The 16169-nt window shown below is 39.1% G+C and overlaps 1 protein-coding gene and 2 pseudogenes across 1 annotated transcript; all 3 read left to right on the top strand.

Annotated features, from left to right (window-relative positions):
• Positions 1 to 469: 469 nt before the first annotated feature.
• On the top strand, positions 470 to 1492 carry LOC142256904 (chemerin-like receptor 1). The gene has a single exon (XM_075328891.1). The coding sequence runs from the start codon at positions 470 to 472 to the stop codon at positions 1490 to 1492; it is 1023 nt and encodes a 340-aa protein (XP_075185006.1).
• A 3455-nt stretch (positions 1493 to 4947) lies between these two features.
• On the top strand, positions 4948 to 7241 carry LOC142255759 (chemerin-like receptor 1; annotated as a pseudogene).
• Positions 7242 to 14736: 7495 nt separating this feature from the next.
• On the top strand, positions 14737 to 15887 carry LOC142255758 (formyl peptide receptor-related sequence 3-like; annotated as a pseudogene).
• The last annotated feature ends 282 nt before the right edge of the window (positions 15888 to 16169 follow it).

Genomic DNA, 16169 nt, shown 5'->3' with positions numbered 1-16169 from the left:
TCTATTCCCTTCATCCCTGTTTGTATCAGGTATTACCCCATTGCGCGTTTCGTTTTTCACTTTCAGTTTGATTCAGTTAATAATGTAGATGATAAGGTCAGCACTTCCTAGTAGACTTGTAGAAGGTTGGTGTTAGTTTTGGTAGTTTTCGTTAAAAAACATGATTAAGTCTCCATACTAAAAAATGAATGAAAAGTCAACAAAATTAAATAGGGAAAGGAAAGAAAATAATTAGACAACAAAAAAAATTACATTCAAAGAATTCATTTTACTGAACAATTTTGCATTCTAAACCAGATGGGTTTTCCCAAGATAATAAGACACTATTATTACGTCTTTAGCCTATGCAGGCAGGGAGAGTAGAAAACTACTGTCAAAAATATGATATACAAATCTCATTTTAAATTTTATTTTTTCAGAAAAAAAAGAAGCATATATTCCTGGTCTTTAAGACAAAGAAAGCGAAATAATGGAGAACGTAACACAATTTGCTTCCCTGGAAAATGCAACTGATGTGAACTATACAGATTATCAAAACGATACACAAAGTTACGATCATAAAGCCATAGACATTGAGGTCGTTTGCTTTGTAGTAATCGGCTCAGTGTTTTGCTTATTGGGAATTATTGGAAACGGTCTTGTCATCTGGTTTGGCTTCTTCAAGATGAAAAAAACAGTCAACGTCGTGTGGTTCCTCAGCTTGGCCATCGCTGATTTCTTCTTTGCATTAGTATATCCTGTGCACAGTATCCAATATTTATTAAAAAAGTGGTCAAAGTTTTTGTGCAAGATAATGGCACTACTTTTGAGTCTTAACTCGTCGGTCAGTGTCCTCCAGCTTATGGTCATCAGTGTTGACCGATGCATCTGTGTTGTGTTCCCGGTATGGTGCCATAACCACCGGAGACCAAGATTGGTTTTCAAGATTGCCCTGATCATATGGATAATTTCATTTGCTCTTGCAACACCCTACATATTATATGCCGATACGTTAAAAAGGTACGATGGAACAATTTGCATTTTATATATAGATTATTCTTTTTATATTAAAAAGACAGTTTTGGGCTTTGTTTTCTTCTTCCTTTTACCTTTGATCATTATTGTCTCCTGTTATATTGTAATTATCCGGCACATGAGAAGGAAACACATCTTCACATCTTGCAAGTCTTTTAAAACCATCATGGCCATCATCATTGCCTTCTTCATCTGTTGGTTTCCTTACTACTTGATTTCCTTGTTCATCATATTTAGACCCATCAGAATTCCTTTTTATGTACTTTATTATGGAAATATGATAGGCTTCATCCTAATTATCATTAATTCTTGCATTAACCCCATCCTCTACGTCTTCATTGGTCAAGATTTCAAGGTAACATATTGTGGCTCCTTCCAGGCTACAATTGAGAAGGCGTTTGTAGAAGACGAAGAGAAAGAAGACCGCAAGAATCAAGAACAGAATACTGCTCTTACACGGGTTCATACAAAAGACTAAGACAATAGCTTGAACTGCACTAGGACTTTGGATCAAGTGTAAATTTTTGAGTTATAACTAAAGGATTTTTTTCTCATAACTTTTTATAGTAAATTACTAAAATTAAAGAAAACTGATTAGGATATATGTTTTGTAGTCTAAGTAAAACGACTTATCAATGTCGACTTATGTAAAGATGACATATATTGACTTTTTCTTCTATAAAATATATAACATTAAAAAACACATTGACATAAGTAAAATGATTTTTGTATTAGTTAAATATTAATTACACACTTTAAAACCCCGCATGACACCTGTCCACTAAAGAGGTAGCAGCAGCCAACCTTTTGGAACCCTAGTCAGCTCCCTCAGGGTTCAATGGTCACACAATGGTCGTAGCCCTGGTACCGTGGCTAGGAGGCAGACGGTGGCCTAGTCTGCAAGAGCCGGGAAGACGGCTCGGTGGAACCGTAAGGGACCGGGACAAAGTAGTGGCCCACCGGTACCGAACCGGGGAACCGACTGGAAACCGGAGCACCAGGGGGTACTAAGACCCAGAACAAGGCCCAGAAGCCACTGGACCACGTCAAATTCACTGATTGAGGTCTGGACTTTAGGTCCTTTCCCGTCCCAAGTCCCAACTGAAGACAACAGCCCACCGAGGGGAATAGAAAGCCACCACACAGGCAGAGAGATCCCACGGGCCGGCGTCTGCGGGCACACAGGCTCCTCCGGCATACACAAAGCCGGGGAGCGGACTCCCGTTGCTGAAGCACAGGCAGTCTACACAAACATAACAAGGTGCAAGAGAAAGGCCATGCCCACCAACCCGGGTGGGGGACCAGACGCAGCCAGCTGCGGGCACCGACCACCATCAACTTTGTTCAGCAGAGACTTGTGTGTGTCTATAATCGTGAGTACAACAGCACTGCCCTGCACCGCCCAGCCATTACTCTCCCCAAACGGGTCCCGGGGCCACCATCCCTGCCCACGGAAAGGTTAACATCTTGCTGCATGACCATCTCCCCCGGGTGCCCCGTAACTGCAGCGGTGGTGTCTACACCTTCACCACATCCCGTGGGTGGCGTCACGAACTCAAACACGGCTCCGGCCGTACACCTACCTAACCACCAACTCACCATCGAGATCGCCAGGAAACCCATTGCAGAGCGACGTGACCCCCGGGTCCGGAGGCGCTCGAGCCACCCACCAAAACGAGCCTGGATCCGAGCGGCTCGGCTGCAGCCGGAAGGGACAGACACAGAAAAGAGAGACAGACATAGCAGGGAGGGACAGACATAGCATGGAGGGCCAGACATAGCATGGAGGGCCAGACACAGCAGGGAGGGTCTGACACAGAAAGGAGGGCCAGACATAGCAGGGAGGGCCAGACACTGCAGGGAGGGCTAGACACAGAAAGGAAAGAGAGACACAGCAGGAAGGGATAGACACAGAAAGGAAAGACAGACACAGCAGGGAGGGATAGACACAACAGGAAGGGACAGTCACAGAAAGAACTGCCAGACATAGCAGGGAGGGCCAGACACTGCAGGGAGAGACAGACACAGAATGGAAGAACAGACACAGCAGGGATGGACAGACGCAACAAGGAGAAATAGACACAGAAAGGAAGGACAGACACAGCAGGGATGGACAGACGCAACAGGGAGAAATAGACACATCATGGAGGAAAAATCACAGCATGGAGCAAGAGACTCAGCAGAGAGACACAGACCCAACAGGGAGGACCAAACACAGCAGGTGAACTAGACACAGCAGAGCGTGATAGACACAGAAAGGAGGGACAGACACTGCAAAGAGGGGAAGACAGAACAGGGAGGAATAGACACATCATGGAGGGACAGACACAGTGGAGCGCGACAGACTCAGCAAGGAGACACAGACGCAGCAGGGAGACACAGACTCATCAGGGAGACACAGACGCAGCAGTGAGTGCCAAACACAGCAGGAGAAACAGACACAGCAGAAAGGGATAGACACAGAATTGAGGGACAGATGCAGTAGGGAGGGACATACACAGCGGAGAGGGAGACTAAGCAGAGAGAAAACGACACAGCAGGGAGACACAGACACAGCAAGGAGACACAAACACAGCAGAGAGGGATAGATATGGAGAATAGAAACACACAGCAGGGAGGGACAGACACATCATGGAGGGGCAGACACAGCAGAGAGGGATAGACACAGTAGGGAGAAATAGACACCCATTTTTAAAAATAGGGGCTTTAATAGGTGGTGTTGGCTGCTACATGGTCCCAGCTCTGCAACATCAGGGAACCGCACTTCACTAGAAACAGTGGTCAGTTTTATCAAATACATTAACAGCATACTTGGTACCTGAGTCACAATATCTTCATAAAACAGACAAATAGCATAAAACAGTAGGGGGTGGGGGGGCGCGACAACCTCCTACACTATCATGTGCCACAAGTGGTATGAAGTAATACAGAAATGTAATGCAGTACCTGACTGAAGTACATTTTTTAATGACACGGCAGCCAAAAAATTTAGCAACTTCATTAAATCCCATGCCTCTTAATGCATATGGAGCATCATACTCCAGCGCACCTTTGAACTAGATTAGCATACAAAACACCAACCTCGAAGATTCTAAGATTACAGCATTTTAGGTTATTTTACAACTATTTCATTCTAACTCAAGTTATTAGGAGGTACCAAATGCAAACGCTTCTCAGTAGATATAAAACCAACATGAGTGATACCCAATATACCTAAATAATAAAATAAAATGAATACAAGGGAATCACAAAGGAAAAAAAGGACCAAAAAATGTACATAGTAAAATACACCAAATATTTATTAATTCAAAAAGTGAACAAGATGCACAATGATAGCAAAATAGAAAATCAACTACCTTGCCCAGAAACACACAGTACCTAGAAAGACCTGAAGATGGCAGTGTAGTCTGCTGTATAAGGTACCGTGCAACTAATATAGTAAGGACTGAAGGAGAGGGGGTGGTGTGTAAATAACACAGCAAAAGCTAAAAAATCACCCCAAAGTGCTTCCTCCTAAACCAAGCTGCCTTAACAACAATAGACAGTACCATGAGATATTACTAAACAGGAGGAAAATGTCAGGCTTCCAGGTACAGGGCAGGACAACTCCGACGTACGTTTCACCAGGAAATGGCTTCTTATTAAATGTGTAGGGAAGTTGTGATCTTCATAGTAAAAATATTGGACTTGAATCACTAAGTTAAGAAAAGAGAAGTAAATATTAAAACATTACAAAAATTTAACTGAACAATTTTACTCACCAGAATTTTATACAATTTTCGCAATTATACATAAATAATTTCTTTTGATAGATTAATACAGAGTTAAGAGTTAAAAAACTACAGACAATCCGAAACTCAATTTTCATTTTTTTGTTTCCAGAATGAAAAATAAGAAAATATTCTTGGAATATATGACAAAAAAAAGACTATAATGGAGAATGTATCACATTTTGCTTCCTTGGAAAATGCCACAGATTTGGAATATACAGACTATTATGAAAACAATACAAAAAGTGGCGGTCATGAAATCGAAGTCCATGAAGTCATTCACTATGCGGTGGTCATCCTTGTACTTTGTTTGTTGGGAATCATTGGAAATGGTCTTGTCATCTGGTTCGGCTTTTTCAGGATGAAAAAAACAGTCAACGTTGTGTGGTTCCTCAGCTTGGCCATCAATGATTTCTTCTTTGCATTAATGTTTCCTGTGTACATTACACAATATTTTTTAGCACATATGTCTGTTTTCTTGTGCAGTTTAATCTTGTTGCTGTCATCTTTTAATATGTCGATCAGTGTCTTCCAGCTCACGGTCATCAGTGTAGACCGATGCATCTGTGTCGTGTTCCCGGTATGGTGTCACAACCACCGGAGACCAAGATTGGCTTTCATCATTGCCCTGATCATTTGGATAATTTCACTGGCTCAGTCTATGCCCTTCTTAAAATATGGGTTACAAACAAAGGAAATGCACAGGACCGGAGGTTGCATGTCGGCTAAATGCTCAATTATAACAGACATCTAGATTTATAGTTGACAGCAACCATGACTACATATTGATGATGGACAAGTCGTAAGGAGTAACGTGAGAAACAAAGGAAGAGAACCGACCAAACGTCCAATTGATGTGAAAACAGATTTTTATTATTAAAGATCAGTGCAAAGGTGGACATACAGATAAAATTATTTAAAAGAAGCACAACAACCAGGAAGGACCAGCGGTGTGATAATTACCCATGTAAAACCCCAAACTCATACAGGCACCATATATATTATCATTATGGCAATCAGCAAAATTAGATATTAATGATGAATAAAGATGTGATCAAAAACATATAATTAAATGGTTAAAAAAGTTTATTACCATAATTCAGAGCACAACTAGCTGCTCATATATTAGGCATATATTAACTATCTTAGCCATATAATAGCCAAAAAAAGGGGGGTTACAGAGTTGGCACAATAAACCACATTAGAGGTACCTTTTCAAGGAAATATCTGATTGCCTAAATAACATTTATTACACAGGTGCCAGTATAGTAAAATAGGAGGGCCACGTGGAAGAGTAAGCACGATCTGCTGAATGAGGCATATCGGAAAATTTACCGCAAAACATAGATGTTACCAAATATAAACCAATATTATATAGCACTCGGACAATGCTCACACTTACCACGTGTATGTCAGGGATCCCAAACTGCCGGAATTCCCACCTACCCGACGGCCGATTCGGCAACCGCCTTCGTCAGGGCGGTTGCCGAAACGGCCGTCGGGTAGGCGGGAATTCCTTTCTATTTTACTATACCGGCACCTGTGTAATAAATGTTATTTAGGCAATCAGATATTTCCTTGAAAAGGTACCTCTAATGTGGTTTATTGTGCCAACTCTGTAACCCCCCCTTTTTTGGCTTTTATATGGCTAAGATAGTTAATATATGCCTAATATATGAGCAGCTAGTTGTGCTCTGAATTATGGTAATAAACTTTTTTAACCATTTAATTATGTGTTTTTGATCACATCTTTATTCATCAATAATATCTAATTTTGCTGATTGCCATAATGATAATATATATGATGCCTGTATGAGTTTGGGGTTTTACATGGGTAATTATCACACCGCTGGTCCTTCCTGGTTGTTGTGCTTCTTTTAAATAATTTTATCTGTATGTCCACCTTTGCACTGATCTTTAATAATAAAAATCTGTTTTCACATCAATTGGACCTTCTTACAATATGTAGACTTGTCTAATATTTATAACATCACACTGTGCGACTTCACCATGGATAGATCTACTTTGATAAAAATGATATTTATGGATTTTATCTTCTTCCTCCTACCTTTGATCATCATTGTCTTCTGTTACATCGTGATTTTCATGCACATGAGAAGGAAACGCATCTTCAAATCTTCTAAGCCTTTTAAAACCATCGCGGCCATCATCATTGCCTTCTTCATCTGCTGGTTTCCTTATAATTTAATTTCCCTTCTTTTTCCTTTTGGAATCGCTAATGATTTGGCATCTTTCTTTGCCCTGGTCCTGCTAATCATGAGTACGTCCATTAACCCCATCCTCTACGTCTTCATTGGTCGAGATTTCAAGGAAAAATGTTGTGGCTCGTTCCAGGCTACTTTTGAGAAGGCATTTCTAGAAGATGAGGAGAATGCCTAGTTTGAGAAACAAGAAAGGCTTAGAGCTTCTAGAAGGTTACAAGAAGTCATAGCATAAACTACACTGTGACTTTAGATTCAACATTGATTGAGTTTTTTTGTTTATAGCTTTCATATGGCATTCTACTCTAATCTCATCAGGTGTCTTGGCATCTTCAGACTCTGTTCACACTGCAGTGTATAACATGACACCTGGTACTGTGTTGAGTTACTCTGTCAGAGTCGGGCGTCGACCGGTTTTTTGTTCACTAGTAAATGGCCTAGCAGGAGTTAATTCTTGCTGGCTTGTGAGTTGCTGCTTGGGTCACAAGTTGCTGAAGACCTATCACAGCTACCTCTACCCTTTAAAAGATGGTGGAACCTGGACCCTCATGCCGATTATGGCTCTAGCATTGCTCTAGCGATACTGATATTTGTGCATGGTGATCCAGTTGTTTGTGAACTCTTGTGTGCTATTTGATGTATGGTGGAAATATCCTTGTTTGTTTATTTCCTCTCTGTACTTTATTTTTCCCTAAGCACATATTGTTTTTTCCCCTGTGTGTGCTTGCAGTGATTTTGAGTCTTAGTTTTCCTCTGTCGCTCGGTATTTGTGGGATTCATTATCCCTGTTCCAGCCCTCAATGGAGGTTGGGCAGAGAGAGGGTATTAGACCAGGGCTACTCAGGAGTTAGTGCTATGCTGGCGGTCCAGACATTGCTGCCATCTGGCGTACCTCTGGAATAAGGGACAGATTAGAGTCCCTAGTCTGTAGGTCAGTCTAAGTACCCTACTCCTCTTTACAGTGGGTATGGAAAGTATACAAAGGAGTGGCTTCAGAACAACTCTGTGACCATTCTTGACTGGCCCAGCCAGAGCCCTGACCTAAACCTAATTGAGCATCTCTGAAGAGACCTGAAAATGGCTGTCCACCAACATTCCCCATCCAACCTGACGGAACTGGACAGGATCTGCAAGGAAGAATGGCAGAGGATCCCCAAATCCAGGGGAGAAAAACTTGTTGCCTCATTCCCAAGAAGACTATCTGGCGTGCCTCTGGAATAAGGGACAGATTAGAGTCCCTAGTCTGTGGGCCAGTCTAAGTACCCTACTCTTCTTTACAGTGGATATGGAAAGTATGCAAAGGAGTGGCTTCAGAACAACCCTGCGACCATTCTTGACCAGCCCAGCCAGAGCCCTAACCTAAACCCAATAGTGCATCTCTAAAGAGACCTGAAAATGGTGTCCACCAATGTTCTCCATCCAAGCTGACAGACCTGGAGAGGATCTGCAAGGAAGAATGGCAGAGGATCCCCAAATCCAGAGGTGAAAAACTTGTTGCATCATTGCCAAGAAGACTCATGGCTGCATTAGCTCAAAAGGATGGTGCTTCTACTCAATACTGAGCAAAGGGGCTGAATACTAGTTATGACCACATGATATTTCAGTTTTTCTTGTTTAATAAATTTGCAAAAATGTCTACATTTCTGTTAAGATGGGGGATGGGGAGCAGAGTGTACATTAATGAGAAAAAAAGAGAACTTTTTTTGAATTCACCAAATGGCTGCAATGAAACAAAGAGTGAAAAAATTTAAAGGGCTCTGAATACTTTCCATCCCCACTGTACCATATTATACCCCGTGAAAATAGCTTTATATTGCTCCATTTCAGAATGAAATAAAGCTTATTCAGATATGTTTAATTGTAATTTTTCGAGATCATTAAAAGGAACCAAACATCAGGATTTTGGTATATAAGGTAAAGTCAGTGCAGTACTAAGCACTATCAGGCACAGGCTGTGCATACCATTAGTGGGCAGCTTGGATGTTTAGGCTGTGAAATCCAAGTTTATAAAGTTTGAAAATTCATCCACTTTTTGATTGACGTGTGCACCTCTGTTGATAATGTCCGGGCGGGTTATGCACATGATTCCCACCCTCCGCCGCCGCCTGTTCCTCCCTCTCTCTGGCTGTATGTAAATTTCTAATCTTCAGTTACACGGCGTCGGAGTTGGTACCTGCGCATAGCACTTATCTCCGGCACCATTTTTCTGAAGACCGCAGTACCTAGTATTGTGCATGAGAGGGCGGCGCATGCGCCCTCGCTTCTTCTGATCTTGTTGTGACTGCGGCAGCTGATCTTACCGATTAGCTGCAGCAGACAATGTCGTAGCAGATGTCTGCTGCAGCTAATCAGGGTAAGATCAGCTGTTCTCCAGTCCTGTTGTGACCGCGCGCGATCCCGAGGTCACAACGAGATCTGAAGAAGCGAGGACGCATGCGCCGCTCTCTCATGCACAATCCTACTGTATAGGAGGTTGCTAATGTATTGGGGGCTGTGGACAGGCTCATACCAATCAAGCCAATTTAACTTTTTAGGGTATGTGCGCACGTTGCTTTTTACCTGCTTTTTACCTGCTTTTTTGCTGCTTTTTCTTCTGCGCTGTTTAATGCCAAAATGGATGTGTTCTTCTATTCAAGCAAAGTCTATGGGAATTTGGGTTTCTTGTTCACACTATGTTGTTCAAAATGCTGCCTTTTTGTGGCAGAACTTTGGTCAAAAACTCAGCTTTGCAGTGCAAAACCCAAATGGCAAAAACAATTGACATGTTGCTTCTTTGAAAAGCTGAGTTTTTGACCAAAGTTCTGCCACAAAAAGGCAGCATTTTGAACAACATAGTGTGAACAAGAAACCCAAATTCCCATAGACTTTGCTTGAATAGAAGAACACATCCATTTTGGCATTAAACAGCGCAGAAGAAAAATCAGCAAAAAAGCAGGTAAAAAGCAGGTAAAAAGCAACGTGCGCACATACCCTTATTGTTTTCTAGACAGATTAGCAAAAAAATCACAAACAGACAATATTTTTTAAGGATACATCAGAAAACCACAATGAATCATTACAATAATAAGTGATACATGTCTATAGCCCATAATTCTGATATAATGATATCAGCTGCAATCACTGTAAACTGTAGAATGATGATAATTAAATAAAAATGTTAGTAAAAAAAATTTGTATAAGTTTCTTTAGCTTAAAAAAAAATCATGGATGCCTTACATTTCTTTTATGGACACTTCAAAGAAGTGTCCTATTTTTACAAACTGTCCTGGAATTTCTGAATAGTTGGTGGCCCTTGCTTAAAATTTGTGTATATGGAGGTGATGTGGGGGATCATACTGTGTGTGGGGCTCATATTGTATATATAGGTGCTGTGTGAGGGCTCATCCTGTGTATAGGGGACTCTTAATGTATATAGTGGGCTTTTTGGGGCTCACAGTTTATTTAAGGGTGGTGTGTATGAGTTTGTAGTGTATATAGGGGGTGCTAGCCTACTTAATTCTGTTCAATTTTGAGTGATACAATTAATATGAATATAAAGTAATAATTAAAAAAAAATTGTTAATATTAATACTGAACCAATTAAAGTAAGTCTATTGGTTCAGCATCCACAGCAGTCACAGTCTCTCATGTGGACGCTCAGAAAAATGAATTGCTTACTCCTGCTCCAGAATGATTTCTACAAAATAAGCAAGAGGATTGTAACTTTATTTTGTCAACTTTGGATGGGAAAAATATAACTGAAAGCAAATGAACATACTATACAGCAAATAACCACAAAGTGGAAACAAAACCAAAATGATAAAAAGGAGAATTAATAAGGACAGTAGTCATGAAAACAAAAGTCCCAAGAAAAAAATTCTCAGTAAGGATTAAGGAAGTTAAATATCAGATATAAGACATGAGAATAGAAAGTCTATAGATTGGCAAAGAGGCAGATAAGCCACTAACACATTCAGAAGCAGCGGGTAGGTATATAGACGACTAATTTTGTAGTATAGCAGTGCAGTTATGTTTAAGGAAGCTGAATATCAGATATGACACATAAAAATAGAAAGTCTATAGATTGACAAAGAAGCAGAGAAGCCACTAACACATTCAGAAGCAGCGGGTAGGTATATAGATGACTAATTTTGTATTATAGCAGTGCAGTTAGTTTAAGGAAGCTAAATATCAGATATGAGACATGAGAATAGAAAGTTTATAGATTGACAAAGAGGCAGAAAAGCCAATAACATATTCAGAACAGTGGGCAGGTATATAGACGACTAATTTTGTAGTATAGCAGTCCAGTTATGTTTAAGGAAGCTAAATATCAGATATGAGACATGAGAATAGAAAGTCTATAGATTGACAAATAGGCAGAGAAGCCACCAACACATTCAGAAGTAGGTATATAGATGACTAATTTTGTAGTATAACATTGCAGTTATGTTTTGTTATAGTTTAATATTGTGTAACATATTTAACAACTAAAAAATAGTAGGCAAATGGTAAAAAAGAGTACATAACTGAGTATGACTGATATTTACTAGCTAGAACAATATCTGTTAAGGCATTAGTAGTCCCTACTGAAAATGTTTAGCCTTTAATTCACTGTAGATTATTATATTCCTTATAGCTTTACCCCTTACATTTATATCCTTTAAAAATCCCTTGGTTGAACTTGATTCTCATGTGTCTTTTTTCAACCCTACATAAAATGTAGCTATACGTAAAGTGATCCCATCATGAAATGTGAGTTATCAAAATGTTAGGATTACAATTTTTTTGCAAATTAAATTTAAAAAAATATTTTTTTTCATTTATTCTAGTGATCAATATCCATAATATAAATATCATACTTGGTTTCTGAGGAACATTTCTCTAGTTATCACCTTTTTCTGTTATAATTAACAGAAAAGGTGATAACTAGAGAAAAGTTCCTCAGAAAAAAAGAAAAATAGAATAATGGCATAAACCCATAATACCATAACATATTTTCTTTCAGTAGATTACTGATGGCTAATCTAGTCCCTTTCCGATTTGTATAATATTCATTATATGCAAAGGACATGTTTGATGAATAGAACGTCATAAAATTATCAAGGTGAATAATAAATGTTAAATATTGTGCTTTAGGAATGTTTCCTTTAATCAAAATATCAGAGAACGCGATTCTGAATTTCAGGGACCCTTTTGATCCATATCTCTTTGCTTTTCTGAATGGTTATTGAAACTCAAATCTAATTTTATTTAGGGAGTAAAAATCGTTTTAATTTTTATTTTATAAATCAATACTACATATGAAGATAAGAAAGCTTCCAAAATATTTTATCAGACAAATCTGGATTGATCTTTCATTGTCAAGTCATGAGTAAAACTTGTAAAATCTGTATTCAGTGAAGACATATTTCCCCATTATTGAGATAAGAGATGGCAATTGGTACTTATAAGACTCTATGGGGTCAGGAGGTGGAAAGTAGAGGAAGTAGAGGCAGACAGACATTCTCTACGAACACTAACTTTCATTTCCTCTCTGCGTAATGGGAAATTCCTTATTCACTGAAGACAGATTTAAGCCATGAATTGAAAATTTTAAGAATGAAGGATCAGTCCAGGAGGAGACAGAAGCGGATTTTTCAGATAAGATCTATTACAATGTTACTTTTTTTCATAATATTCAATTTCGAATAAAAAAAAAAAAATAAAATGGCAGTACCATTTTACGATTTTCAGCCGCAAATGTCTTTATTAGTTATTCTGGGATTTTTGTCACTTGCTTTGACTGAGGTCATTTATTAGATAATCTAGTTCCTGTTCCTCGATGTGCGCTGTTGCTCAACTCTCCGTTACTGGCACAATGCCTGATGACCCCAGGAGCATTTCTTCATCCAGCTTTATTTTTCCTCTTCATATTTAGCTCTACTTGACTTGGATTATACTCATCTCTGCTAATATCTTGCATTGTGATTTCAACATTGCTCTTAACCACATCCTGCAGAGCATTGATTAATTAATTCAACTATTGAAATCTATTAGGCTGTGCACATGGTGTCAAGGGAGAAATTTAGTTGAAGATAGCTAATGGTATCTTCATACAGTGTATCAGAGACTGGTGCCGTATTAGCTATATATATCAGTGCAGATATTAATGAATCAGATAATGATCACACAAAACGTGTTCTCTCCTTGAGCCAGCGTCATCAACTGAACTCATGTATTGGAAGAAACTCAATTATACAGAATGCAACTTTGACCTTAAAGCTAGAACAGGGAGTAAGGAGTATTCAACTCTTTAGTTTTTCCCAGTATGCTGTAAAATACATTTGTTCATTAATTATGCATTCTTTCTGTGTGAAACTACTGATAAGACTTTTGATCATCATCATCATGAAAACTTTCATTGTTTGTACATCTGTTCACTTATACTTGGTAACCCCTTCATGACTATACAGCTTAGAATCATATTATGGGTTTGTGCGATTAGACACACAGATAAATTATGCATCCACATCTACATTTTGATTATTTATATACACAGATATTCTTATTACGTTTGAACAAACAAGCTATAGCTTAGGCTACCTTCACAATGCTACAATAACTAGTGACTTCCAGATAACCGGAACCTAACCGGATTTAAAAAAAAAAAATCTGGTACCGGCCCGGGATTGATCCAGGTTAACTGGCTGGACGCCGGTCCCCATATAAGTCTATGGAAACCAGAATCTGGTGGTTAAAAATTGTGATAGAAGGAATAAGGGCATAGGAACAAGCGGGCTGTTTTCACCGAGGTTCCGGAGTGGCTGTAGTGGCTTTCCCTGTCGATGGGTGGGGAAAGCAGTGCATATGCATGAAGGTTAATGCACCAAAACTCAATGGGAAGCCCCGGGAGCAGTTATAGCTGCACCAGAGCCTTGGTAAGTAAAGTTTAGAGGGGCATCTTTGTGGGGTGATATCTGTAAGTGGGGGCGCAATTTGCACTTTTTAGGGTGCAGTTCTTAGGGCCAATTTTAGGGCCCGCAGTTTTTGTCCATATCGTATACCTACCTTTTTCATCTACTTCCCATACAAAGTGATGCCTGCTTGGTTACCTTTTTATGGCGTTTGTTCACTAAATACTCCCACTTATTGTGTTTTGTAATGTAGATTTAATAAACTGTATGAAAATGAGATTCCAAGGAATGGAAGACTTAATCAAAGATCTTTTATTAATAAAATCCCCAATGATGTGCAGGCAAAAAACAGCAAAATAAATTATAGTGACCAAGACAACTGTACAGATAAAATACATTTTAGTGAAAAATACATTAAAACCAAGACATGCAAATTACTGTAAAATGTGAAAGTAGACAAAGATATTCCCTTTTAGCAGCAAGTATGCTGGTGTATAAAGTGCAAAGTGCAAGCACCAACAACTTATACTACCTAATAGGTAGGATTTTCACAGTGTAAGATCATATTATGTAATGTGTTAATTCCCTAGTGTTAAATCAGCAAAGTGCCATTGTGCAAGCAAAAAATGATCCATGTGGAATCCAGTAAATTAAAGGGACTCGTAAAAATATATATGTAAAATACTCACTACCTTGCCGGATGGTCCGGTAATCCTGCGTGCTAAAACTCCAACGTGCGTTTCGTTCATTGTCTTCTCAGGGTATGAGTTTCTGAAAAAAGCCTCATTTCTCCTTTTATACTTATATTTATACTTTTCTTTTTATAATCTACAGTTTATCCATTTGGTCAACAATATGGAAAATTACACAAACTCCAACATCAACATCACCTGGAAGAATGATTGTAATTTTACCGGAAATATCTCTGCTGATTCCAATGTTATCGGAATTATATCGGCTATTATTTGTGCCTTGGTTTTCCTACTGGGAACAACAATTAATGGCATTACCTTATGGATCCAAGTCTTTAAGAAGAGAAAAGGCTATAGTAGTACCTTGTTCTTTAATTTGTTCATAACAAGTTTTATTTTCTCAGTGATTTGACCTTTGGACATGGTCTACTTTTCTTTGGACATCCATTGGCCCTTTGGTTCCTTCATGTGCAGACTGGATGGTGCTATTTTCTATCTCTACATGTTTATGAGCGTTTTCATTCACACATTATACGCAATAGACTGTTGCCTGGTGACCATGTTTCGCTTTAATTACCCTTCTTATCGGACTGTGAAGTTGGCTTGTATAGAAGTCTTAGCCATCTGGATCTTCTCTCTTGGGCTCAGTGTGCCTTATTTCATTTTCAAAGACACATACAATTGTCCAAACTCAACGAAATGTGTCTACAGCATTTTACAAAATGAAAAGGCCCAGTATGAGTCCATAATGACCACCACATTTGTCCTTTGTTTCATTGTACATTTCCTGGCTATCATTTCATATGTTATTATGACAGAATGCTTTTGTCACATAGAAGCCTCAAAACATATGACAAAACTCAAACTGCTTTTCTCTCTCCAGATATTTTATAGCCTATGTTGGCTTCCACACCACATTTTCTCCTTTCTTTCTTCCTTCGAGACCGGAGAAAGGGTTTCCAATTCAACTATTGACGAAGGTGTAAATCTCACCATGGCCTTAGCCTCATTGACGACTTTTATAAATCCTTTACTGTATATTTCTATTACTGCAGCTTTAGAAAATCCTTTTCCAATACCGTCATTGCTTAAGAAAAAAAATGTGGAACCAGGAAGCATCCAGCTGAAAAATTGATGTAACAAGTGATTGATGTGCACTCAATGCAACAGTTGAATCACCAACTCATCTTCTCAACAAGTCAAGAGCAACCAATTTGGAAAAATCCAACCTTTGATCTATCTTCAGTCGCAATAAATCTAACATATTTTGTAATATTTTTAAAAAATTGTATGGGGTCTAATTTGATTTCATGAAAAGCAAAAAAATTCATTACTCTGCAATTATAGGTACCACTCCATATCGTCTACATAGATGACTTTCTTGTGAGGTTCCAATCAGCACCAGCCGACCTTCATGAACAGCTGCGCCAATCCTTTTCTTTATGCATTTATTGGTCATGACTTTAGGGATACATTCTGGTGGTCTTTCCAGTCCATATTGGAAAAAACCTTGTTTAGGACCTGATGGGTAAACCAAGTAGCATTCATGTCTTTAAAGAATTTTCCGAACTCACCAAGTGGAAAGTAGAACTTATC

The sequence above is a fragment of the Anomaloglossus baeobatrachus genome, chromosome 11 (assembly GCF_048569485.1).
Source record: "Anomaloglossus baeobatrachus isolate aAnoBae1 chromosome 11, aAnoBae1.hap1, whole genome shotgun sequence".
In the NCBI taxonomy this organism is placed as follows: domain Eukaryota; kingdom Metazoa; phylum Chordata; class Amphibia; order Anura; family Aromobatidae; genus Anomaloglossus; species Anomaloglossus baeobatrachus.
Note: the sequence above shows the minus strand (reverse complement) of the source record. Positions and strands in the feature narration are given on the sequence as shown.

Bases quoted from the DNA above. Each gene is read 5' to 3' on its own strand.
- LOC142256904 (XM_075328891.1), top strand. From the start codon at position 470: ATGGAGAACGTAACACAATTTGCTTCCCTGGAAAATGCAACTGATGTG.